General features: G+C 42.5%; 1 protein-coding gene across 1 annotated transcript in view; it reads right to left on the bottom strand.

Annotated features, from left to right (window-relative positions):
- Nucleotides 1-25,619, bottom strand: part of KMT2A (lysine methyltransferase 2A) — a 76,505-nt gene extending 50,886 nt beyond the window's left edge. The window contains exons 1-2 of the mRNA XM_052652386.1: nucleotides 25,188-25,619; nucleotides 22,989-23,087 (exon numbers count right to left, since the gene is read on the bottom strand). Coding sequence (XP_052508346.1) covers nucleotides 22,989-23,087; nucleotides 25,188-25,619 — 531 coding nt within the window. The remainder of the gene's footprint in view (nucleotides 1-22,988; nucleotides 23,088-25,187) is intronic.
- Between the last annotated feature and the right edge of the window lie 681 nt (nucleotides 25,620-26,300).

The raw sequence follows: 26,300 nt of genomic DNA, 5'->3' as shown, positions 1-26,300 counted from the left end.
TGAAATTGCCAAAATAGTCAGTTCCTTAACTCAGGAATTGACATTTAGATGTGATTTCTACACATCTGAGATCCAAAGATTCTCAACATGCATTTTATGGCATCATTTTTAAATGCCCTGTGATAAGAGACTTAATGGTGGGCAGCAGCATTTGTGAAAGGATGGTGGACTGACCACATAAAGGGTGAAATGCATCCAAGGATCACTGAAGAAAGCACTTTAATTTCAGTTGTACTTAGAGAAGGCAAAAACTTTTCTTTCCCTCTAACTTTTAACCTACTTTAAAAAAAAATACTAAGGATTTAACCAATTTTGAACAAATTCTCAAGAAACACGGTCCATTTAAACAACTTGATTAATAGACATTCACCAATTCAGAGACTAAGAGTTCTTTCTAGAAAGAGACAAGAATTTCAGATGCCAGAAACAAAATCCATATAAAAGAACAAATTAAGGAATTAAGGACAGATTTTCTTGAACCTCCGACTGATACTGACAACCCCCAAATTAAACGCAGACAGGTAAAGCCCCCCAGTCTGAGGGGCCAGTCCGGCTCGTTTGTGGATGCGTGGCACCACTGAACAGAAGGAAGGGTTAGTCTGAGGTCTCAGTGTCTTTATTTACTGCAGTGTTACAAGGAATACATGAAATAATTTACAGAAGTCATGTAATTTATGTAAAAACACTCAGAAAACTATAATGTGGCATCCACATTGTAGTTATTATTGTTGATGTGATTTTAGAAACTGAAGCTCCAAAAGGCCAGATGACTTACCCAAGACCATACAGTTAGTTACAAAGAACTTTGTACCATAATGGCTAAAATCTAAAACTAGAAATATTTAGAGGAGTCCAATAAATTATCTATACTACAATATTCGATAAATTTTTTCAGCTACTATTAAAGTAACATGAAGCCCATTTTCAAATCCTTAAAGTTTCTGATTTAATTCAGTCTTTTCCGGCATTACCCTTATGGAACAACCTGGTAGTCTATGCATTTCACAAAGACATCTGGGGATTTCCTAACACTTACCAGGGGACTACATTGCTAAATGCATAAATTCTATGCTCTGAGAGTGTGGCAACAAGAGAGTTCTACCAACTATACACACACTAACCAACAGGTAAAGTAACCAAAGCAGAAATAACGAAAGATGATTAATCTTTAAAAGAAACATGAGATTCACATTGCTATGTTCTATATTTTAAACTTTCACAATACGTAACTGTACAACCCTAATTCAATCTACTCCAAAACAGAGTACTACAGAGCTATCAAGCAGTCATTAAACTAACTGCCAATGTTTAAAGTTTCCAAGTACTTTCCAAAATGACAGAAAGCATTAACTCTTTCTTTGTGGCCTTGTAGCTGGAATAAGAAAAGACTGACTTTACTTCCATCCAAGAACTTTCTTTTCATTTGAAATATATTGACAGGTTGACTTCTTTAAGCACACTTAAAAAAATAAGCACCCATTGTTTAAACAATCCAGACAGTTTAGTAAAAAACAAAAGCCATCATTGTTATGTTAAAGAGCTCTGGTCCACTAACTGTGAACTTCCAATTCCATATAAAAGTCCCCCAAGCTGAGAAAGAACTGGGAGAAAAAATCCTGCAAAAAGGTGCTACAAGTGAAGTTCTTTCTGCCTCTCCAGTCTCTCCCACAACCCCCTTTAAATTCATCAGTTCCTGGAAGGTGCAGTAAACAAGGTAACAGTGCTGGCTTTCCAGGGAATCAGACTTGCCTAGAAATCAAAAGACTAAGTCCAAATGTCTACAAAAAGATAACAAAGAGAAGCTCCAACTAAACCCATGGTGGCTCAGATGATAAAGAATCTGCCTGCAATGCAGCAGAGACCAGGGTTCAATCCCTGGGTCGGGAAGATCCCCTAGAGAAGGGAAAGGCAACTGGCTTCAGTAGTTTTGCCTGGAGAATTCCGTGGTCAGAGAAGCCTGTAGGGTGATAGTCCATGGGGGGTCACAAAGAGTTGTACACAACTGAGTGACTAACATTTCACTTTCTTTCACTTGGCACTACAGCAGCCCTGAAAAGAGGAAACGGGAGATACCATGCTACATGGGACCAAGTATTTCTGGAAACTGGGCCCAAACAGCCAGCTACACTTTTCACTTTGGCTTTCTCTGATGAGCACAACATTCCAAGACAAAGTACAGGCAAGAGGCAACAAACCTATTCCTTTTGGATAATGACGTCCTTGGAGAATAGATCATCAAAATTGTATCCTTTCCTTACCACCAAAGATAGAAAAATATCCTTGCCAAGCTAAGACCTTAAATCATATTTAGCTTCCAGAGATTAGGAATGCAATGAAGCTAATGTCATTTCCTAAGTGAAAGTTAATTCTAAAATAATAAACGTGTAGAATTTATTACCCCCACCCTAATCTCTAGGGGTTATTTGAGAACTTCCAAACATATCTTTAACAGCAAATTCTACACTACCCATAAATATCCTAACATTTGAGGATTTTTATGTTAATAGCAGCATTTTAATCCTTTAATGGCTCTTTTATTTGTGATGAAGCGATAAAGAATATTTTCCACAGGAGAACCTAAGTGAATCCAAAATAAGTATTACAGACAATAATGTTTACATATAAAATGTAATGATGAAGACATTTTGGAAAAACACATGAAGTTCTATATTTCAAGGAATTATGTACTACTAGGACAATTTTGCAAACAAAGCACTTTCTTTTACTTGTCCATTCATTCAAAAACCATTTATACACTATCTGTTCCTGATGCAAACAGGAGTAAGACACGATGGCTCTGCTCCTAAGAAGTATCTAAGGCAGACAGGCAGGTGCCCAATCTCAGTCTTCCTTTCAAAATCCTTTCAAATGTCAGTGAAGGATAAATTGCTATGTAATTCATATTCTGGAATTAAAAAACTGGCTTAAATCTTAGAATAGTTCATTCTTCCTCTTGTATTAGTATTAGGTTCATGGAGAAATATTCAACACATTTCAAAATTCTTCCGAAGGATGGCAATGTCTATCTCCATGCCTCAGTGTTGTTCTAGGCACCACTCCAGCATTGGAAATCGGAGAGAGTTTAAGTAATCAAGACCTAAATCATCTGCAGTGATTAGATGTGACACAGTTCCTAGGAATACCAGTGACATCTGATCTAACTTGCAACTGACAGAGGCCGATGTGTTTTCCTCCCTACTCCCAACTAAAATGCATAGATTTCATCTCCTCCCCTAAATTACTCCTGATTTACCTTAGAGCAGAAATCACTCACCTGGAGTTTTCCCATCTCCCAATTTTATGTGGAGATTCCAAAGTTATTTTGAAAAAGACTCTAATAAACAGGCTTGGGCACATCTGGCCTTCAGTGAATGAGGTTCTGGGTGCCTGCTCATAGCTCCTTTCTTTTCTTGTGAGATTCCTCAGCACTTCAGACCACTGAACTAGGTGGCAGGTAACTCAGCACCCTTCTGTCTCCAAAATGTTTACTCTTTTTGGTTTAAAAATGCCAAATTTCTTCAACTACAAAGGTTTTACTGATGGAACAACTCACAAATAACATCCATAACCACAGACTGTTTGAAATTCTTTGTTTTGAATGCTTATAATTTTTGATATCATCATACATGGTTCCATCATATGAGGAGCCCACAGAACTAAGAAAATTACTAAGAACTAAAGAAGATGAAGAAACATCAAGGAGGCATATAGTGCATCTCAGTAGCTCCAGTTAAAGAGTAACACTTCTCCTTTGGGAATTTATTCCCGTTAGTTATGACTTCTGCTGGCACATTTCTCTGTGTGTCACCGGCTGCAATTCCCTGGTGGTCCAGTGGTTAGGACTTGGCACTTTCACTGCCGAGGGCCCAGATTTGATCCCTGGTCCAGGAAGATCCCACATCTGAGGGGCAACTAACCCTGCACACCACAGCTACCGAGTCCCTGAGCCCCAGAGCCCATGCTCTGCAACAGAGAAACCACCGAAATGAGAAGCCTGTGCGCAGCAAGAAAGAGGAGTCCCAGCTTGCCACAACTGGAGAAAACCTGTTCGTGGCAACAAGACCCAATGCAGCCAAAAATAAAATAAACAAACAAGTAAACCTTGGGGGGAAGAAAAAAAAAGAATACACAGGGAGATGGACCTCAGGCTGGTGGTGGTAGTTTAGTTGCTAAGTCATGTCTGACTCTTGCGACCCCATGGACTGTAGCCTGCCAGGCTCCTCTATCCATGGGATTCTAGGCTGGTAGGAGAAATTAAATCAATTCATTCACCCATTCATTCATTAAAATATATATAAGCCCGTTTCTGGGTTAAGGAATGAATATAGAGATAAAAGACAGTTTCTGCCTTCAAGGATCTGCTAGTCTGTGACAAACAGATCTTTCAATCAGTGGAATAAGTATCCAATCTTGTATAATAACCAGGAATGGAGTAGTATAACCCTTAAAAATTATGAATCATTATATTGTATACCTGTAACTTAGTATTATACAGCAACTATACTCTAATCTTTTTAATGTTAAAAATAAATGAAAGATTTTTAAAAATTAATGGAATGCAGTGTGTCTCCTGCCATGCCAGAGGAATACACACGCCAGAGGAATGAATATGAATGCACAGCAGAAAGGTGACTCACTTAGTCAAGGAAAAGAGCCAGGAAAACCACTGCAGAAAGGATGAAAAGCTTACTCCAACTTCTGAAGGATAATAAATTAGGGTTGAAGGGAGATACTGCAGGCAGAGAGAATAACACATACAAAGGACAGAGGTACAAAAGAGCATGGCATGGAGTGAAATTACACACAGTTCAGCAGAGCTGAGGCCCTGGCCAATGTGGGAAAGAGGCATAAGATGTTGAAGGGGAAAAAGGCTGAGGCAAATCATGAAAGGTCTTAAATGCCTTTATGAGTTTGAAGTCTCTCTTCAAGAAGTGCAGGCCTCATCCTGAGGGCTCCAGCTCATCAGTAACATTTTCGGGCAGGAGAGAAGCATGATTAGATTTGTATTTTCAAAAGATCACTATGACAGCAGTGGGGAAGCAGAGATTACCTTTAAAGCCAGAGGCAGTAAGAACAGTTATAAAATGACTGCAGTGGCACTGGGGATTGAGAAGCGCAGATTACATAGATGGCTAGGAGGCAAAACGAACATGGCTTTAATATGAAGGGTTATCTGTAAAGACGTGCAAGTTTATGGCGATATTTCTAAGACTGGGACTAAAGAAGTTTCTATGAGGAGGAAGGGAAATCACTTTAGACAACTGAATTTGAAATGTCTGTCCAAGTTGTTAGATAGAACCATCTGGAGGAAATGCATCTGGTTCAGTGAATTTATGAATGTTGAAACTGTACGTATAAATGCAGTCACCTAGGGAGAGAATACAGAGAGAAAAGGGGGACCCATGGAGAGTTCCCAGGGAATACCCACCCTTCATCTACAGGGGAAAGGGAATCTTAGGGAAGAGAAAGAGATGGAACGGCCAAGGAGAACAAACTTGTAGATATCTAAGTATGTAACAGTCAAGGGAAGAACACACATCAAGGGATGGCAGAGCTGGGGACAGACTGAAACTTGTAAAGAGGTTATCAAAATTGGGAGGTCACCTATGACCTTTCTGAGGTCCACTTCAAGGCAGTGTTAGAGGCAGGGGGAGCCCAAGTGCAGTGGGTGGCAGTGTGACTGGAAAGTGACTACAGCAGGTGTATAGACCGCTCTTTTGAAAAAAACTCAATTACACGGGAAAGGAGAGAATGGACACAACGCAGGGACGTGCCTGCGAGGATGACTTTTTGACCTGTTGTGTTCATTTGCTGAAGGAGGACACAGCAGTCAGGGAGAGGCTGAAATTTCTCAACAGCAAATCAGCAATAGATGGAAAAGGGATGCAAAGGTGGGGTGGACTCTGAGAGGAAATGAAGACAAACTGCAGTGGAGGGGAGTTCTCTCACATCAGGAAAGAGGCTAAGCATGCAATGAGCAGTGGACAAGTTGACAAGCAAGAGAAAGCTTAGAGATTTCTCTGAAATCACAGGCAAAACTTGTTTACATGGGCATCTGACAGAGAGACACAAATTTCTTCAGATTCTCAAAGAGGCTCACAATCCACAAAAGGTTTTTAGCACGCTGCTCTGAAGGAAATAAATCATGCTAAGTCACTTCAGTCATTTCCGACTCTGTGCAACCCCATAGACGGCAGCCCACCAGGCTCCCCCGTCCCTGGGACTCTCTAGGCAAGAACACTGGAGTGGGTTGCCATTGCCTTCTCCAATGCATAAAAGTGAAAAGTGAAAGTGAAGTCACTCAGTCATGTCCGAGTCTTAGCGACCCCATGGACTGCAGCCTACCAGGCTCCTCCGTCCATGTGATTTTCCAGGCAAGAGTACATGGAACAAGGCTAATTTACAATAAATGGGATGGGGTAGTGGAGAGAAGTAGGAAATAAGATGCAGAGACTGATAAAAACTGATTTGGTTGGAAAGGGGTGTAGCCACAGCAGGGCCAAGATCAAAGACAAATGAATTATCAGAATCTTGTTAATTCTAGAATGGTATGGTCAAACCTGAAAAATTGAAAAATAGCATACTGAAAAGCAGAGACATTACTTTGCCAACAAAGGTCTGTCTAGTCAAGGCTGTGGTTTTTCCTGTGGTCATGTATGGATGCAAGAGTTGGACTGTGAAGAGAGCTGAGAGCCAAAGAATTGATGCTTTCGAACTACGGTGTTGGAGAAGACTCCTGAGAGTCCCTTGGACTGCAAGGAGATCCAACCAGTCCATTCTAAAGGAGATCAGCCCTGGGTGTTCTTTGGAAGGAATGATGCTAAAGCTGAAACTCCAGTACTTTGGCCACCTCATGCGAAGAGTTGACTCATTGGAAAAGACTCTGATGCTGGGAGGGATTGGGGGCAGGAGGAAAAGGGGACGACAGAGGATGAGATGGCTGGATGGCATAACTGACTCGATGGACATGACTTTGAGTGAACTCTGGGAGATGGTGGTGGACATGACTGAGACCTGTGCTGTGATTCGTGGGGTCGCAAAGAGTCGGACACGACTGAGCGACTGAACTGAACTGACGGTCAAAATTCAGCCACTAAACAGCAGGAGCTACTTTTGAGTCTCAAATGTAGAAAAAGTGTAACTCTGAAATTTGTTTCTTCTGGATAGGATATTTAAAAATATACATATGAAATTAGAGTAGGAAAGAGACTGAATAAAGGGAGACCAGATAGCAGTCTACAGTTAAAATTCAAATGTCATTGGTATTCAGTCATTCCAGCAAGTATTATATTGTCAATAAACACTGCTTTAGACGCTAAAGACACACAGGTGAAGAACTGACCAAATTTCTGACGCATGAGAAAATAAATACTTAACAAGGAAATGAGGGCACTAAAGATTGATGACGGGTTACCTGTGGGAGTTATTTTCACTTAGACGGTCAGGAAATGCTTTTCTAAAGTGATAGTTTACCAAAAACTGGCAAACTGTTGGTCACAGGCCAAATCTAGCCTGCTATCTGGTTTGTTCAGTCCATGAACTAAGAATGGTTTTTTAACATTTTTTTATATGGTTTAAAAAAAGGAAAGCCTTCCTCAGTGATCAATGCAAAGAAATAGAGGAAAACGATAGAATGGGAAAAGACTAAAGATCTATTCAACAAAATTAGAGATACCAAGGGAACATTTTATGCAAAGATGGGCACAATAAAGGACAGAAATGGTATGGACCTAATAGAACTAGAAGATATTAAGAAGAGGTGGCAAGAATACACAGAAGAACTATACAAAAAAGATCATGACCCAGATAATCACGATGGTGTGATCACTCACCTAGAGCCAGATATCCTGGAATGGGAAGTCAAGTGGGCCTTAGGAAGCATCGCTATGAACAAAGCTAGTAGAGGTGATGGAATTTCAGTTGAGCCATTTCAAGTCCTAAAAGACGATGCTGTGAAAGTGTTGCACTCAATATGCCAGCAAATTTGGAAAACTCAGCAGTGGCCACAGAACTGGACTGAAAGTTCAGTTTTCATTCCAATCCCAAAGAAAGGCAATGCCAAAGAATGCTCAAACTACTGCACAATTGCACTCATCTCACACGTTAGCAAAGTAATACTCAAAATCCTCCAAGCAAGGCTTCAACAGTATGTGAACTGTGAACTTCCAGATGTTCAAGCTGGATTGAGAAAAGGCAGGAACCAGAGATCAAACTGACAACATCCACTGGATCACCGAAAAAGCAAAAGTCCCAGAAAAACGTCTACTTCTGCTTTATTGATTATGCCAAAGCCTTTGACTGTGTGGATCACAACAAACTATGGAAAATTCTTCAAGAGATGGGAATACTAGACCACCTGACCTGCATTCTGAGAAATCTGTATGCAGGTCAAGAAGCAACAGTTAGAACTGGACATGGAACAACAGACTGATTCCAAATCGGGAAAGGAGTACGTCAAGGCTGTATATTGTCACCCTGGTTATTTAACTTCTATGCAGAGTACATCATGAGAAACACTGGGCTGGAGGAAGCACAAGCTGGATTCAAGATGGCCGGGAGAAATATCAATAACCTCAGATATGTAGATGACATCACCCTTATGGCAGAAAGCGAAGAACTAAGAGCCTCTTGATGAAAGTTAAAGAGGAGAGTGAAAAAGTTGGCTTAAAACTCAACATTAAGAAAACTACGATCAGGGCATCTGGTCCCATCACTTCATGGCAAATAGATGGGAAACAGTGTCAGACTTTATTTTCTTGGGCTCCAGAATCACTGCAGATAGTGACTGTAGCCATGAAATTAAAAGACGCTTGCTCCTTGGAAGAAAAGTTATGACCAACCTAGACAGCTTATTAAAAAGCAGAAACATTACTTTGCCAGCAAAGGCCCGTCTAATCAAAGCTATGGTTTTTCCAGTGGTCATGTATGGATGTGAGAGTTGGACTATAAAGAAAGCTGAGCGCTGAAGAATTGAAGCTTTTGAACTGTGGTGTTGGAGAAGACTCTTGAGAGTCCCCTGGACTGCAAGGAGATCCAACTAGTCCACCCTAAAGGAAATCAGTCCTGAATATTCATTGTAAAGACTGATGCTGAAGCTGAAACTCTAATACTGTGGCCACCTGATGCAAAGAACTGACTCATTTGAAAAGACCCTGATGCTGGGAAAGATTGAAGGCAGGAGGAGAAGGGGACGAAGAGGATGAGATGGCTGGATGGCATCACCGACTCAATGGACCTGAGTTTGAGTAAACTCCGGGAGTTGGTGATGGACAGGGAGGCCTGGCGTGCTGCATGTAGTCCATGGATCACAAAGAGTTGGACACGACTGAGCAACTTAACTGAACTGACTGATATGGTTAAAAAATCAGAAGAATCATGCACATGAAAATTATATGAAATCCAAATTTCATGGTGCACAAGTAAAAGTTTTATTGGCACACAGCCCCTTGTGTCAGTTTCTGTATCATCTACGGCTGTTCTTTAGACTACAACAGCAGAGGGGAGTCTGGCAACAGAGACCACTCAGCCCTTTGCAGAAAAACCTGGCTGAACCCTGGTTTAGACCTAAATGAGAAAAAGACAGAGATATAAAGATCCAGATGACACAGTTTTCTTGCTAGATAGCAGGTGCAAAGGCCTACAGACAACAACGAACATGACATGGGTGACAGACCACAAGGCCAGTGTAGCAGTGGAGCAGAGGAGAGAGACGAGAAGAGGTGGTGCAGGAGAAGCAGACCGACCAGAGGCCAAATCACGTACAGCTTTGCAGAGCAGGAGAAGGAACCCGGATTTACACAAGCAGTCGGGAGAGGGAAGATGGGGAATAGACGCCCATAGGTTTGAAGGAGGGAACAGTAGGAACTGATGGATTTACATTTGGAATCCACAGTCACCGAGTGAAGAACAGACTTTAGTGAGGTAAGAACAGGAGCAAGGAGATAAGGGAATAGTCCGGCCAGAAGACTGTAATGGCTAAGACTTCTTGTGCTGGAAGAATGCATGAGAGGAAGTTGCATTTACGGTATTCGGAAGGTAATACAGATTTTCCTGATGGGTTATTTGGAATATGAATACAGGGAGACATCAAGGATAACTCCTGTATGTTAGACTTGAGCAATTGGGTAAACAGCAGAGTCATTCTGAAACAAGGAGAAAGGAGAAAATCAAGACTTTCTGGACATGGGAAGTGTAAGATACCTACTAGATATCCAAGCACTTCAACGGATACCCATTTCCTTGTTGGGGAATAGTAGTGGCTACCGCAGTGGGTGGGCATGCTTAGGTGAGATAATACCTGTGAAGCACTCTGAATACTGCCCGGCCTACCACAAACGCTCAGTAAATGCTAATCACGCTTATTCTTATTACGCAGATGGAGTGTCAAACAGGCAGCTGGAAATATAGGTCTGGGACTCCAAGAAGTAGTCAATGGTTAGAGACAAAGATTTAGGAGTCCTCTGCATACAGATAAGGCCTGGATGAGGTCATCTAGGAAAGTGCACAGATAAAGAAAGTGGCCAAACGCAGACTCCTAGGTGACTCCAACATTCAGGTGAGTTAAGCAATGGAAGGAAGCCATAGAGAATACTGAAAATTAATAACTGATGAAAAAAAAATAGATGTGTGGTGTGACAGAACGCAAGAAAGGGGTGTCTCAAGACAGGAGTGGTCAGCTGGTTCAAAAGGTGTCCAAAGTTGAATAGGAGGAGGACTGAGAAATTAGCTATTCAATCTGGCAAGAGAGACGCCCTTGAGGATTTTGATAAGAGCAATTTCATAGAGTCATGAGGATAAATAAAAGCCCAACAGCACAGGACGAGAAGTGGCTGAGAGGTGAGAAAGTGGCACATGCAAATACACATCGCACTTTCAAGGAATTTTATTGTGAAAGGGAGCGGAAAATTGGATAGTGGCTGGGAAAGGATGTAGGGTCCATGGTTTTTTTAAAGAACTATTTGAATCAGTTAAACAGTTTTATATGTTGATGAGGCAGAAACTGCCATGGACGAGAGAGGAGGGGATAACTGCAGGAATGACCCTGAGTAGATGAGAGGGGATGAAATCCAGGGTAAAGTGGAGAGTGGCACTTCCTCAGCTGTAGAAGGCAATGAAAGATGTGCTAGTGATTGTGTGTGCACACACTCACTCAGTTGTGTCTGACTCTTTGCAACCCCATGGACTGTTGCCCACCAGGCTCCTCTGTCCATAAAATTTTCCAGGCAGGAATATTGGAGTGGGTCGCATTTCCTACTTCAAGGGATCTTCCCAACCCAGGGACTGAACTCACATCCCTTGAGTCTCCTGAATTGGCAGGCAGATTCTTTACCACTTTACCACCTGGAAAGCCCATGTGCTTAAGTTCCCTTTTAAGAGGAAGGGGAAAGAAAGCTATTAAACACACTTGGTATAACTGACACTCAAGAATCAGTAAACAAAGACTACTACTTGAATTGCTCCCAGGAACAATTCTGTTAATATTAGCTTCGAGAGCTTCAACCTTCAAATGACCAATATCCAAAGTATCTTGCAAGGTATTATAATTTTAGTACTTACATTCATGCTATATTTGAAGCCAAGCTTGGTAAAGAGGAAATAAAAGTAAGTTTCATGAAGGAAGGGACTTATTCAGGGCTAATGCCCCAACACTTGGTCATCTGCCTGGTACATAAGACATTCTTAGAAAAATAGCTAAGATAGCTAAGTCTCTATCTCTTACTTTGTAGAGTGCTATGTTTATGAATGCCACTGGAGGAAGATAAGCCTCTTTACAAGCTGTTCATCATTTATAAAAGAAAACTATATAGTGACACTTGTGAATCATTTCCAAATGTGAGTTTAACAATAATTTGACTGAATTTATAAGAAAAAACTATAAAATATTCAAGCATAGTCAAATACACAGATATCAGGAGATAAACTTAAGCCAAGATGGTTTCTGAAATCCAACCAGTTGAGAGATGTATACAGTTATTGAACTGACATCATCATCTCTTGTCAACAAATTGGCAGTGGCAGGGCCAAGGCCAAATTCTCTCTGGCTCTTGGCGCATCAAAGAGAACTATGGCTGTTTGAATGCGTAACAAAAAGGAAGAGATTTCAACTGTTTTAAATATGTTCTCTGATACTGAACCCCCCAAAGTTATCTAGGATTAAAGAGTGCAAAGACAGTAATACACTGTCCCTCAGTAACAACAGTTGGTTAAGTTTTCACCTACGCAGGAATGAAACCGTTTTCAAATATTTAATTCAATTCCACCTAGCAATGTTACCTACAAAACACAAATGCTACCCACTTTGTAATTAGAGAAAGAACTGTCTCCTTATCCTTACTCCTTATCAACAGGAGCAAGAAGCAGAGATGCTCAAAACAGCACAAGAGACAGGTGAGCTCCACACATCCTGCTCTGGAAAAAGAGGCAAACACAAAGCAGCTCAGCATCTTTGAAAAAAAAGAAAAAGAAAAAAGGCAAAATGAACCCACTACATCAGATAGTAAGCTATACAGATTCTTGGCAATGCTCCAAATTACTTTGCAGAATCTTTAAAAACAAAACAAAACAAAAAAAAACAGAACAAACAAAAATTAAAGACTTTCAGACTTCTAGGTTCCAAGTCGGAACTGGTTTGTCTACTTGCTGAAGTAGAAGAAATAAAGCCCACTTAACTGATATACTGTAGACATTAAATTAATCAACACAATGACAGGGCTTCTTCTTTGTTTAACAGGGAAGTACCACAAAATGACTAGATCCACTTGAATAGCCTGGAAAAATTAAACAAACACACACCAACACTGTTTTCAGAGATGGTTCTTTTTATTACAAGAAGTTTTGGTCCTCCATAGGCCAACTTCCAATAGTTAACTTCACTTTGAGGTATATGTTCATTTAATTATAAATTTCTACTAGAGTATTTCATTTTTTTTTTCTTCCAACTTGTTGTTCTGATCTTGGTGCAAAAGTCAGATTGCATCTTTCCTTCTGGGCTGTCAAACGACCAACAGCAACTAAAGTAACACTGAGGAGTTCACAACTTTCTTTCCTCTAAAGGTAAATAGAGTTATCTCTACAAAGAGTCAGTTTTCTAAAGGAACAAAGTGAATTCAGACACCAAAGTCAACATTGTCTTTGGCAAAACAACAAAGCTACCAAGTCAGTCAACAGAATATGACCTAACATTTTTGAAGATTAATGTTCAGTGTATGAATCTGGAAATTTTGTGTTCTTACTATCTTAAAAAACCAACTGACTGACTTCTACATCATATTTGGAAGTTTATCGTCATATTCTGAGAAGCTCATTAAAGTTTATGTGGCATTAACTCACTAAAACAAAAGAGTCCCTGGTATTTTATTACTCTAACACTGGAATCTCTCAAGGAGAATAGACAATCATAAGAAGTATTCTTTGCTTTTGTAATCTCTTGCTTTCTTAATTTATACCTGTATGATAAGCAACTAAAAGTTACAGAGAAAACTGTTGTTTAGTCACTATATATATCATCTCCGACTCTTTTGCAAACCCGTGGACTACAGTCCGCCAGGCTCTTCTGTCCATGGGATTTCCCAGGCAAGAATACTGGAGCAGGTTGCCATTTTCTTCTCCAGGAGATCTTCCCAACCAGGGATTGAACCTAAGTCTCCGCATTAGCAGGCGGATTCCTACCGCTGAGCCACCAGGGAAACCCCACAGGAAAAGCAGGACTCTCTTATCTTTCCCAGTTTCTCAGATGGCACCAATTTTACAGTTCGGTAATCAAGCCACCACTCACTCTGCCACCACTTGCAGAATCCCTCCAACAATCCAACTTCACCTCTGAACTCCAGTCATTTTAAGATGGTCTGGTTAACAGTGGACAGCATTCTACATGAAACTTAGAAGCTACTCATTACATTTATATCACTTAAGGCCAGATAACCCTAAATAAACCTAGTATCAATTTACCTACAAGAAGGAGTTTATACACAATTCCGGTACTAAATTCCAAAGTCCTAAAGCTTCAGTAACCCACTCAAGGTTGTGGGACTAAAAGCTAGCAGGAAAAAGAGCTAGTGTTAATATCAGTTCTGCCCAGACTCTTGGTAATCTATATGAATAATCCCAATTCACAGTTTTCATTCTGACTGTGCCGGAAATGCTTTTTGCAACCCAACATATCTAAAAAGGTTTCATTCTGAGTAATGCAAGCCCTCCTCCCGGCCTCAAAAGCCAAGGGTCAGAGGCCTTTCTAATCCTCATTCACATGAAGCCAACCTTATTAGACTGGAAACAATATACAAAGCACTTGTTATAATGCATCCACAAGCAGTGATACCCTTAACAAGGAATATTCTGCAGCACATCTCTTTAGACTACAACTGAAAATGGATATAAAAGCTATAAATATTTGCTTCCTATATTGAGACCAGAACTACTATCTCCCCTAGTTTCTCGATTTTAAGATTTCCCTCTTAGCTCCATTTACCAAGTTTTTATTCTCCTATAAAACCACTATAAAATCATTTCATAAAGACCTTTCTCTAGAGCTTGCTACTGAAAGTTAATTATTGCCATAAACTGACAATTTAAATAAAATGCTTCTCAGGGAGCCAGTGAGACCCTAGGGGCCCTTGGGGAATATTAAAAAGTATAGAACATGATCCACACCCTCCAGGATCTGAATTTTAAAAAAACTGTTGATTCAGAGAGTGAGAAGGTAGCTTGAGAAGTCATTTTACATATATGTAAGACTGTACTTTAAAATTCACCTCCAGAAAAGATCATAAAATTAGTTCAGTAATCTTTTCACCATCATTATGAAAATTATCATTAGCATCAAGTTCTTTATACAACTATTCTTTGCTTCAATTTAAACCTATTTTTCTCTTATTTGAGTATCAGTGGAGCTGGAAAACAGCTGGTTACCATTCCTAATAATGGATCCATTCATGTTTTTTGAAGAGTTATTAAGTTGCCTCTTAACCTTTCATTCTCTCAACCTTTCCTCACAGGACTGACTTCCAATCATATAATCATCTTTTGAGTCTCCTCGGAACGGTCTCCAAGGTCTCCTCATCCCTTTTAAGTTGAGGAACCTAGAAATGGAAACAACACTCCAGTAAGGGGGTGACCAGTGCCAGCATTATCTATATAAAAGATGATACCACCCCATCCGGATTCCTCGACATCACCTCTAAAGCCCCGACCACTACTTTTACAAAAGTGTCCTTTGACGGCTCTTAGACTTTCTTCTGCTGTACTTAAGTTAGCTTCATAATTATCCTGCTAATCGTCTTGAACAACATAATACCTTAGGCAATATAGCCTTACAAAGTATTTCTAGAAGTTATATGTATAACAAATTTTCAAATCAGCATTCACTGGTCACCTTCTAAATGAAAAGTCACCATTGTAAACAACATAAAACACAAATGATGACTCAGAAAGGGTCCATGTCTTAAGGAAACCATAATCTAATGAGGGAAAGACAGACACAATCAAAAGTATGTACAACAGAAAGTATCCCGGAGTGAATTCTTTAAGGGTAGGATAAAGAACACTAAGAAAACAGAAAAGGAAAAGCTGAATTTCAGATAGGAGGGGTATCTTGAAAGCTTCAGGAAGAGTGGGGTCTGAACTGAGCCATGAGAGATGAATAAGTCAGAGGCAGGTCAAGATGGGAAAACACTTTAAGGCAAAGGAGAGGTATTAGCAAAGGTATAAAAGCAGGTACAAACACACTGTGGAGAACATCTAACAGACTGGTAGTTCAATATGGCTGAAGCACATTAAGTGAAAATGTGTGTTCAGGAGATAATGTTCAAAATGCAGAAATGTAGGCCAGCTAGATTATGAAGGGCTGGGAATTTCAAATCTTATTTTACATTCAGTGAGAAGTCAAAGAGTTTTAGGAATAAAGTGACAGAATCAGATCTGTATTTAAGAAAACCACTGCCAACACTGTACATACAGTGAGAAAGAAAGCAGAGAGACCAGTTAGGAGATTATGATTATAATCCATGCAAAGGCAATGGAAATTTAAAGCAGGATGATAGAAACAGAAAAACAGGGACAGATTAAAGAGACACTACAACAGTATCACAGACAAGCCCCAGAAATTGACTGGATGGGGCGGGAAGAGAAAGGGGCAGAAGGTAGCACAGTACAAGCAGCATGAATGAGCCTTCAGATAGTTACAGGTCTGGATTTGAACTCTAGCTCCATCACTTACAGGCTTCCCCGGCGGCTCAGCTGGTGAAGAATCCACCTCTAATGTGGGAGACCTGGGTTCCATCCCCGGGTTGGGAAGATCCCCTGGAGAAGGGAAAGACTACCGACTCCAGTATTCTGGCCCAGAGAATTCCATGGACTACATAGTCCATGGGGTCGCAAAGAGTCGGACATGACTGAGCAATTTTCACTATCTGTCACTTACTAGCCACAAAACTTAAGGAAATCTATTTAACATGTCTGTACCTTGGTTTTTTCATCTGTAAAAAAAATAGTATATCAGGTATTTTAGCAAACCTATTTTTTAAGTGAGATAAAACTATATTTTTCCTCCTTAAGCATACTATCCTCTACGAATGACTCTTAAAGCTTAATTTATTTTTTGACTATTCTACTGTGGTTATTTTTATGTCTCAAGTTTAAGTTCCAGCCTACAACTTAGCATTTCTTCTGTAAATAAATTGTAGTTGCATTGATCTCCATAGGCCTAAACTTACTCTCCTTAAGCTGAAACTTGAGAACAAATGTCAAACAGTTACCAAGTATAGACTAATGAATCTGAACCTGGGGGCCAAGCCTCAGAGTTGTTGCAGGAAATCACCATGTACTCATACTTGAAAAGATAAGGAACACCAGTTATAGAGACCAAGAGTAGCAACCCCAATACAGCTGCCTTGGCCTGATAATTATGCAACTCATGAAGGCACTGCCTTCATTGGTTACCTACCTGCCTATTTACTGTCTTGTTTTTTTCCTCCCTTTTTGACTTATCTCTAATTATATTCTAGTTACATACCAGTGGTACCCACTGTTAGCAAGATGTGTGGCTGGCTTCAGTTTGGTTCCACCTAGCTTAGTGATGAACTTGACACCGATACCAAAAGCAAGAGCATTCTTAAATCAAGATTATAGCACTTGAATAGATATATATGTACACACACACACATATATATGTATATATACCTCAAAGTAATAAGAACCTGTTATCTCGGTGGGAAAAGAAGCACTCCTGTCCTTTAAATCTGAGTCCTAATAATAATTAAAGACTGCTATGTACCAGGCAAAGTGCTAAATACTTTGCATGCATAATAATTTCAACTAAGCCTCACAATAATCTTATGAAGCACAATTACCACTAATTTACAAATGAAATAACTGAAGCATGGAGAGGTTAAGAAAGTTTTCCAAAGTCATTCAGCTACTAAATGGCTGAGCCAAGATTTGAACCCAGCCGGTCTAAATCCAGAGCTCATGGTCTTAATAGCTCCTAATTACTGTGCTATACTATCTCACACTATTACAGATTAGATAATAAGATTCTACCTTTCCTTTGTAAAGGTATTTATACATGCATGAATAAAAAAATCCTTGCTGGAGAGATTACAAAAGGATTTCCTCATTAACTAAGCTTAAAGAGATGCTATCCACATGGTTTTACTGCTTATAATTAAAGGCAATAATCTAGGGACAATGTTGTATGTTTGTGTTTGATCTAAAAAATCAGTCAATAATCATGGATGGACAGAGGATGAATACAAGCATGTGTGAATATTTATTCCTCGAGGTGTAGATATTTATTACAGATATGTGTGATTAACTACTCCCCAGTTTTTAGAACTGAGAGAGTACAAAGGAGAGCTTCATTTTAAAAAGTTTCTCTAAAAACACTCCTTACAAGTAATATTATTCCCCTAATTCAAGACAGAAAGCCACAATTACTTTGATGCTGTAAAATGAGAATGAAACAATGATGCTTCAGCAAAGTGTGGATCGTAAAGGTTGGATCTCTCTGAAACAGTCCAAATGTTAGAAAAGTTCATAGCTCTTACTGATGAAAGGCATCAAAATGTCTACACTCAAATATTCCAACCAAACACAAAAAAAGAAATGCAAGAAAACAGATAAAATATATGGGGAAAAAACTCCAACTCCAGAAATAAATGCCAGTTGAATAGATCCTACCCACTGGTGCCACACAAGGCACTGCTGTAACGATAATTAAAGGTAAAATAGCTGGGGAAATCCCTTCAGTCTATTTGTCAAATAGAAAAACAACTACTCATTTCAAAGAAAAGGGGAATTTTCATACACAGCACAGAAAACTGCCAACTAACTCTTACATTTGTATCTTTAACTGTTTCCTTAAAACTAAAACACATCAGAATAGTTATATTCAACATCTAAAAAGTTAAACCAAGTTTGGCCTCTAAGACGTTTCATACTAAGCTTACAAGAGGATTTATATCATCCAAAACAACTACAATAAAATCCACACAACAGAATTCTTTCAAATATCTTGGTTTTTAGAAGCAAATGCCTGGCAGTGCCTCCAACCTTCTCCTGGTTGGCGTCCCCTGGAGTGTAACCTGACAAGGTACAAAGCTCATTGAAATATTTAACAGTGGTGGTATGGATTTCTTTGGATAGGTCAAGAAAAGCAGCTCATCCTTTTTAAAAACGTAAAGAACCATTTTATGGGATGTCATTCCCTCAGTCCAAGTCCCTGTATTTCCTCAGGGCTTTCTCAGAGAACTTATTGAGGGGGAAAATGAAAAGGCTAACAAAAGGACCCCTTTTCTCTCCCTATTCCCAACATAATCCATCTCAGCCACAGGGCCAGTTGCATCCACACTGTCATAAATGCCAGCAATTAGAGAATTAGGCCATAAAACCACCCACTCAGGTATAAGAGCACAGGCCTCCAGCTTTATTTCATGCATGCCATAAAGATCCCGGACTTCCTTCTTTCAGGCCTTCTTCACAACCAAGGAAATGACAATAACAACAACAAAAAAGTCGCCCTTTGTCCGTCTTATACCGATGTGATCAATGAAACCATCTGGATCCAGGTGAAGGAGTCAAGATTTCTTTTTCTTAATAAAGACTGCAGTTCCTCTAACATGCCACATATAAAGGACTGTATTGTGAGCACTTACACAGTGGGAACGAGAGTAAAACTACATTCTCCAGAAAAATTACTTTCCCCTATTCTGAAACTACTCTAGAAGCCTAGACAATTCCTGATCTTCTCAAGAAATACTGGAGACTCACAAGAGCATTCTTAATTAACTCAGCAATTTTGAGACCCTCTGGAAATCTTTTCTAATCAAAAAAGTTAATTCAAATATCAAAGTTAACTCCATGTTTTAAAATCTGATACAGTGGGCTTCCCTGGTAGTCTAGTGGTTAAGACTCGGAGCTCCCAATGCAGGGGGTCTGGCTTCGATCCCTGGTCAAGGAACTAGATTCCACATGCAGTAACCAAGAATCCCATGTGCTGCAACAAAGACTCGGAGCAGCCAAATAAATAAGTATTTTTTAAAAAATCTGATATAATTTAATCGATCACTTTGTTTGATTGATCATCTTCGAAACCACAGAAAGCCCAAGTCCGTGACTTACTCCATAAGATTTTGCTCATCAAGCTTTAAACCAGTGTAGTTAAGACCCAAACAAATATTTGTAATAGTAAACTCTTTAGCTTCCTCCTTCCCCCTAGTGCCTACAGGGTTAAGAATCTGACTTAAATGTAGGTATCGCATGTCAGACTCATTAGTAATTTAACCTTTCTTAATTCCTGAAAATAATATATGCAAACAAAAAAAGGTCCCATCCCAGCAATCCAAGAATAAATTCCTCCCAAAGTAGTGACAGTCACAAAGCTTCTCCCAGTCTCATAGGTCTCCACCGCTGAGCTCTCCACCTTGGCAGAGGAAGAATGGAAAGAGACAAGATGTTCACAAAAGGCCTGACTGAAGGCCTTCAGTTAAGTGCTAGAAGGAAGCTGAAGTTCTGTGCCAACACTAGTGGAATGTGGGCAGGCACAAAGAGATCTTAATTAGGAGACCTACAATTAAAACAGTGAGTCTCCAAAGGAGAGAGAGGCAGTGCAGTCTGTTATGCCTCAGAGCAAGCATAGCAGGGCTACCCACCCCCTTTAGCCACAGGGCAAGGAAGGCAGTGGGTAGTAAGTCTGCACAGCTGCTCTGTGGAAGGCCGGATACCAGGTGAGTAGACATGGGAGGGGAGTCAAGATGAGTGTTTTCTCAACTTCCAATCAAGATCAATCACTATTTTGTGACCCAACAATTTCCTGCAAGAGCAAGTGCCTTAAGATAATTAGTTGGAAAGCAAAGGTCGAGACAAGTGATATGCCTTTCAGTGAGAGGTGAAGAAAAGTTCTAAAGATTGCATTTGGGATGCTCAGTAAAAACCAGAATGTTTCTGAGCCTATTAACAATTAATCCCTGCAATGTGGGCACCATCACTTTGGACTTATAAATACATTAGTGTCTTGGATTTTTTTTTCCATTTAAAAGCTCATACACCTAAAGGAATATATGACCTAGAGTGAATTTTGGACAGTCAAGAATCAACAATACTGAAAACATAGAAACAAATTTAGCCAAACAAGAGGGTGTCTAAATATCAGATAAGTTATACTCAAAATTATATCTTCACTTTTCTCATAAATGAAATTGGTCAACTTCAGCTAAGAACTTTTCCCACAGAGTTCTTACATCTTGTCCATACAAAGAAAACTTTCCTACCGAGTTCAAATTTCTCTTCCCAATAATTATGGCAGTTAAATGGGCTAATGTACACTCTGATATTAAAAATTACCAAACAGGTTCACTGACTCTGACTCTTAAAAAAAATTGAGAATAAGTTCTGACCTGAGCAAATAATTAATATAACAGAAAGGAATGAGAATACTGGAGCAGAAGAGATTCCTGAACTGACATGTGGCCCAACCTTCTCATTTTACAGGTCGGAAGTTTCAGGTTAAAAGTGAAATTGTCCAGACTGGTGAGTGAAAGAGATGAGTACGAGGACTCATGTCATGTCTACCGACTTCCACTCAGAAGGGTTTCTTCTAGCCTACTTGTCCTCTGCTTCACTTTCCTTCTGCCCAGCTCAGGATTAGCTGTGAGGGCAAGGAAACAGCAACTCCCACTCTTGGCACATATACCCAGAGACCATTAAAAAAAAAATCACAGATGCTCTCCCACTCCACAACTACATCTTCTCTAATCCCCACTCAAGAGCCCACCTGGGGCTACCTGAACTAAACTGCCATTTCAAGCATAAAGACAAATACATAACAATGTTGTGATTCAGTTTCCATTTATAGCTAATCAAAGTCTGCCACGTTCAATCAGAATGGAAATACTGCTTTTAACCTTTTGTGAGGTGGTATGAACAGTAACTGGAGTATGAAAGTAATAAGCAAAGACTACATGCTGATAAGACCATTCAGGGATTCATATTAAAACAGTCCCAATTCTAATCAACAGAGAGAATGCTGAACTATGTATATTTAGATGGCAGAGTAGACTCACATAAACCCCACCTGAGACAATCCTCAAAAAGTAGGACCCTGACACCATGCAGGGCAGAGGGAAGCAAAAAAGCAGACCGCTGTGATTTCTTACAGTGCACAATCAAATAAAACTCAAATTAATTCTACTTCACAATTGTCACAAAGAAAGCCCCAAGAGGAGACCAGCAACACTTATGTAGATTTTTAAAAAAAATAATCCCATCTGACAGAATTTGGCCATGAAGAACTCTTACATGTAGTTATTACTCAGAGAGAGATGTAATCCCAAGGGAAGTTCAGAATGTGTGGCAGTAAGGGACAAACCTTCTGCAGCTAAAGCAGCTGAAGGCGGGAACTGACCTGGAAGTTCTGTCATCTTTCAACCGCTTGAACTTAGCAGTTCAATAAGTACGCTTTTGTTATGGAGAAATTATAGTCATTATTCACTTAGAGCAAACCAGAATATAAAGAGGCCAGAATCATTCTGGATCACAAACAACGCCTTCAAGAACCAGACAAGGCTTGATACAGATCTGTGAGCAACTTCTGAGAAACAACCTTTAGAACTCCGTGTTAGCCCAGGGAAACCCTAAACCTCCTTTTTGGAACTTTTATCATTGATTTGTAAGACTGTCTAACAAAACTCTTGGTTTCTACACTGAAAACAACCAGGTCCAAGGATGTAATCACTATGGTTTAGTACTAAACCATACCATGGGTGAGTACTCATGAACATATACCAATAACCCATCCTAGATTAACTCTAACTACCGCATGAAAGGCTTACCAATGGAACAACAGTTCATTCTAGCTGAATTCAGAAAAAATACTGAAGTTTAACATAAGGAGTCAACCATTCTTCTCATACTGAAGTAGCAACTACTGTTCACGCAAAAGTCTTAAAGAAAAAAAAATATTAATATGCTCTTAGTTGAAATTACTGTAACTCCTTGACAGGCTTTACACTATATACTAATGCTAAACAAAATAATGCCAGTGGATAAGAAAATGTTAGCACCTGATTAAAACTTTAAAGGTGACTTATCAAAGACCAACAGATAAAATATTCTGGTGCCCAGACATTAGGTCCCTGAATCCAGGTGGCTCTCTTTCTAACCAGTCTCTTGGAAAGCTATGATTGGAAGCTGTCAGCATAAAACTTTGCTTTTGAATATGTGATAACATTTGGAATGTGAACAAGTACTTGGTCCTTCAATACAAAATATACAAGCATGCTAAACAAGAAGAAAATGCTTCTCAGGATCCCCTTAAAAATAGACTAACTTCTCCTAATAGAGATGTTCTTATTATACTCAAGTATACATGGGCTAAAATTCTACATATAACCAGGCAAGTCTCAGTTTTGAAAATAAGCAGGTAAATGAAATGTCAGTAAGTCTATTTATTTATTTTTTTTGCTGCTGTATCTTTTAAAAAAACAAAATCAACTCACATTTAAGCACCAACTCCATGCAAGTAACCTGAACGGTTCAGTCTTTTTGTCATGTATGAGGCCTTTGGTTCTCCAACTACATGGGATCTGTGTTGTTAGCTTAAAAAATACAGAATTGGCCTTTCAAAAAAAAATAATAATCTACAGCAACCAATAAATAGTCTCAAACAACCCTGCTGACTGCAGCTGCCTTCTGAAGGCTGGGAAAAGGAGGTGGAGAGAGAGCAGAGAGAGGCAGGGAAGAGGGACGCAGCAGCTAGCTACAGAGCAAGGAACACGCCCCCATCATGTCCTCCTTGCTCTGTCAGAAGGCGGGTTGTTGTCAGTCTCCTCATCATGCTGCCTTAGAAACGATTTAAAAAAGGAGGCAGGAAGACTAACAACTAAAAAATGCCAGCTCCTTGAAAGGAGGGGCCAGGGTCCCTGGGATCTCCTCCCTCCCCTTCTTCCCAGGATCTTTCCGTAGATCTAAAGGGGTGCGGGGCACAATAGGGGACCAGGGGTTTGCCCAGGATATTTTGTGTGCACCGACGGCAGAGCACGCAGGAAACGGCTCGTTGTTATCTTTCCCTTTCTGTTTCAATCAAGAGCACTCCAGAGCAGCAACCCCCTACCCACTCGGCTTCAGCCCCAAGCAGCTGCTCTTCCTCCTTCTAGCACCCCCCCTCTATGCCATTCTGCCCCTTCCCCTCCAATTCAAACTCCCCCTTCTGCACCCAATGGAAAACAAATGCGCAACGCCACTGGCTGAACCTGAACTCAACTTCCCTTCCCAGGGCAACTTTCCTTTTGGCTTAAGGGGGCCAGATAATGCCTATCAAAGCCTCCCCATTCTCCTCCCGGTACTAATGGGGAAGGAGCAAAGCTCGAGACCCTTCATCCTCCCTGGGTCCCCCTTAAAACAAATCAGAGAGAGAGCCCTAACTCCTTCTAAGGAATAACTTTGCTTCATAAGCTCTTCATAACCCTCTTTCTCTCCACCAGAAGCAGCCACCAGTAAAACTGTCCCTTATCTACTCTCCTCACCCCAACCCTGCTTCCCCCACCCCTTCCAAGCCCCAGGATTGGCCTAGGAAAAGGTGGATCAATAATGAAATGACGGAGAAAAGAAGGGCGGGAGGGAGCTAGGGCTAGAGACTGCGTGCTCTCAGGCACAGTGGGTGGGGTAGGAGAGCAGCAGCTGCTTCCCCTGGGAGGATGCTGCCCAAGTCCCCCACAAACACCTCCCCTCACGGGGGCCCCCTTCCCCAGAGCTGGAGGGGAAAGCCTGCCTCCTCTCCAGGGGAAATGGTGGAGAGCTGCTCTTCTCTGAGCCTGAGGGACAGTGGACTATTTTCCCCCCGCAAAGATGCCACTAACCCTTCATTCTAAAGGAGGGAAAGGGTGGAGTGAAGGTAGTGTAAGCCCCTGCTACCCGTGGGCTAGAATCTGCAGCTCTGTAAGATGGGGGAAAACAGACTGCTGTACGAAGAGATCACCGTTATCTTCAGAGGGAAAGGAGGCGAAGGGAGAAAGGTGGAGAGGAAAGTAGCTTTTTCCTGGTGGGGTAGGGCGGGATGACGGGAGGACCTCTCTGCTGGGGGTGGGGGGTAGGGGCGCGGGCGGAGGTGAAGGAAGGGGGAGTGGCTGCTGGTGTAGGAACCTGGCCCGGGGACAGGGCGAGGGTTCACCAGGTCTTCCGAAGCAAGGTGCTGGAAGGGACACCGATCCCCAAGGGTGGGAGAAGAACGTGGCTTTGGATGAGGCCATCACCCGAGAGATGCCCGAGAGGAAAACTGCCCCAGGAGTAAAACATCTGCCCAGAGAGGGAGGCGGGGATGTGGCGGGATCAAGTCTCTAGGAAGGGAGGGAGGGAGGAATCTTGCTCGGATGAGGTAATCTGTGAAAGGGAGGAGGGGTTCAGTCCCGGGATGGGAAACCCGGGAGAGGGGTCTGTGCCAAAGGATTTGGGGAAGGGTCAGGGCAAGGAGGGTCGGGGGCAAAGGCCCTCGGCCAGATGGGTCCGAACCCCGGGGTGGGGGCGCCTTGGGGTCTGCACCCCAGTATGGGGGACCCGAGATGGGAGGGCCGTCTGCCCCGGGTCAGGGACCCAGGGATGGTCCCCGAATTGGGATGCTCCACAATCCCGGATGGGGGAGGGGAGGGGGGGCTCCGCAGAGGGTCGAGACCCCGGGCCTGGGGGGTTCCTCGCCCCCTTACCTCTCCGCTGCCGCCTCCCCCGCCGCTCTCCCCAAACACGGCCCGGAACCGGCGCAGGTTGGTGCCGATGGCGGCCGAGACCTGCAGCGCCGCGTCGAAGCCCGGGCCCACCCGGAGCAGGGCCGGCCCGGAGGAGGCTGAGGACGATGACGAAGACGAAGACGAGGCGGACGACGAGGAGGCTGCTAAGGCGGCGGCCGCTCCCCCTGGAACCCCGGCCCCGCCGCTTCCCGCCGCCGCCGCCGCGGCCGCCACAGCCGGGGGGGAGGGGGGCGCCCCGGGGCCGCCGCCGCCGACCGGAGGCCCGGGGGGAAGCAGCAGGGCCGGGACGCGTTGCCGCGGGGCGCCCCCTAGGCCCCGGCGCCCCCCGCCGCCGCCGCCCCCGGTGGTCCCGGGTCGGGCGGGGAAGCGCCACCGACAGCTGTGCGCCATGTTCGCCCCGTGAAGTGAAGCAGCGAGAGGGAGAGGCGACAACACAGGGGGGCGGGGAGGCGGAGGGGGGGGCCCGCGGGCCCCGGAACCTGCCTGGGCCGCCCGGCGCCGCCCGGCCGCCAGCAGGCCGCCGCCGCTATGCCGAGCGCCGGGCCGCGCCAGCCGGCCCAGCGAGCTGTATAGCGGGCTCAGGCCCGCCCTGCCGACGCCGGGCCGCCGCTACGCCATCCCGAGGCCCGGGCCGCAGCCTGCCGCCCGCCCGCCCGCCCCGCAACCTGGATAACTGCGTGCCCCGCCCTCCGGGAGCGGCAGACTCGGGAGAAGGCGGGGGGAAGGAAGCCCAGGAGCCCGACGCCGAGCGCGGGTTCCGGGGAGAGGGGGAGGGGCGAGGGCTACGGGGAGGATGGAGGCGGAGGGAGCCCCACCGCCCGCAGCCTCGAGAGCCGAGAGGCCGATTACACACGTTCCCGGGATGCGCTGGGAATCGAACCGCCCGCGAGAGCCGCTTCCAGTCTAACGCGGCTGCCGGGCCGGGGACGAGTGCGCCTTCTCCGCCTCGAGGCACGGATGCGAGATGGGTTAGCCCGGATTTAACACTTCTAGAATAAAAGAGCCCTTATTGTGCTACAGGCAAGACGGAATTGTTGCCCAGTTTACTCTATGCAAAATAGGAAGGCCCTC

This window comes from Budorcas taxicolor, chromosome 15 (genome assembly GCF_023091745.1).
Source record: "Budorcas taxicolor isolate Tak-1 chromosome 15, Takin1.1, whole genome shotgun sequence".
Lineage (NCBI taxonomy): Eukaryota > Metazoa > Chordata > Mammalia > Artiodactyla > Bovidae > Budorcas > Budorcas taxicolor.
This window is presented reverse-complemented; position numbering and strand designations above follow the sequence as displayed.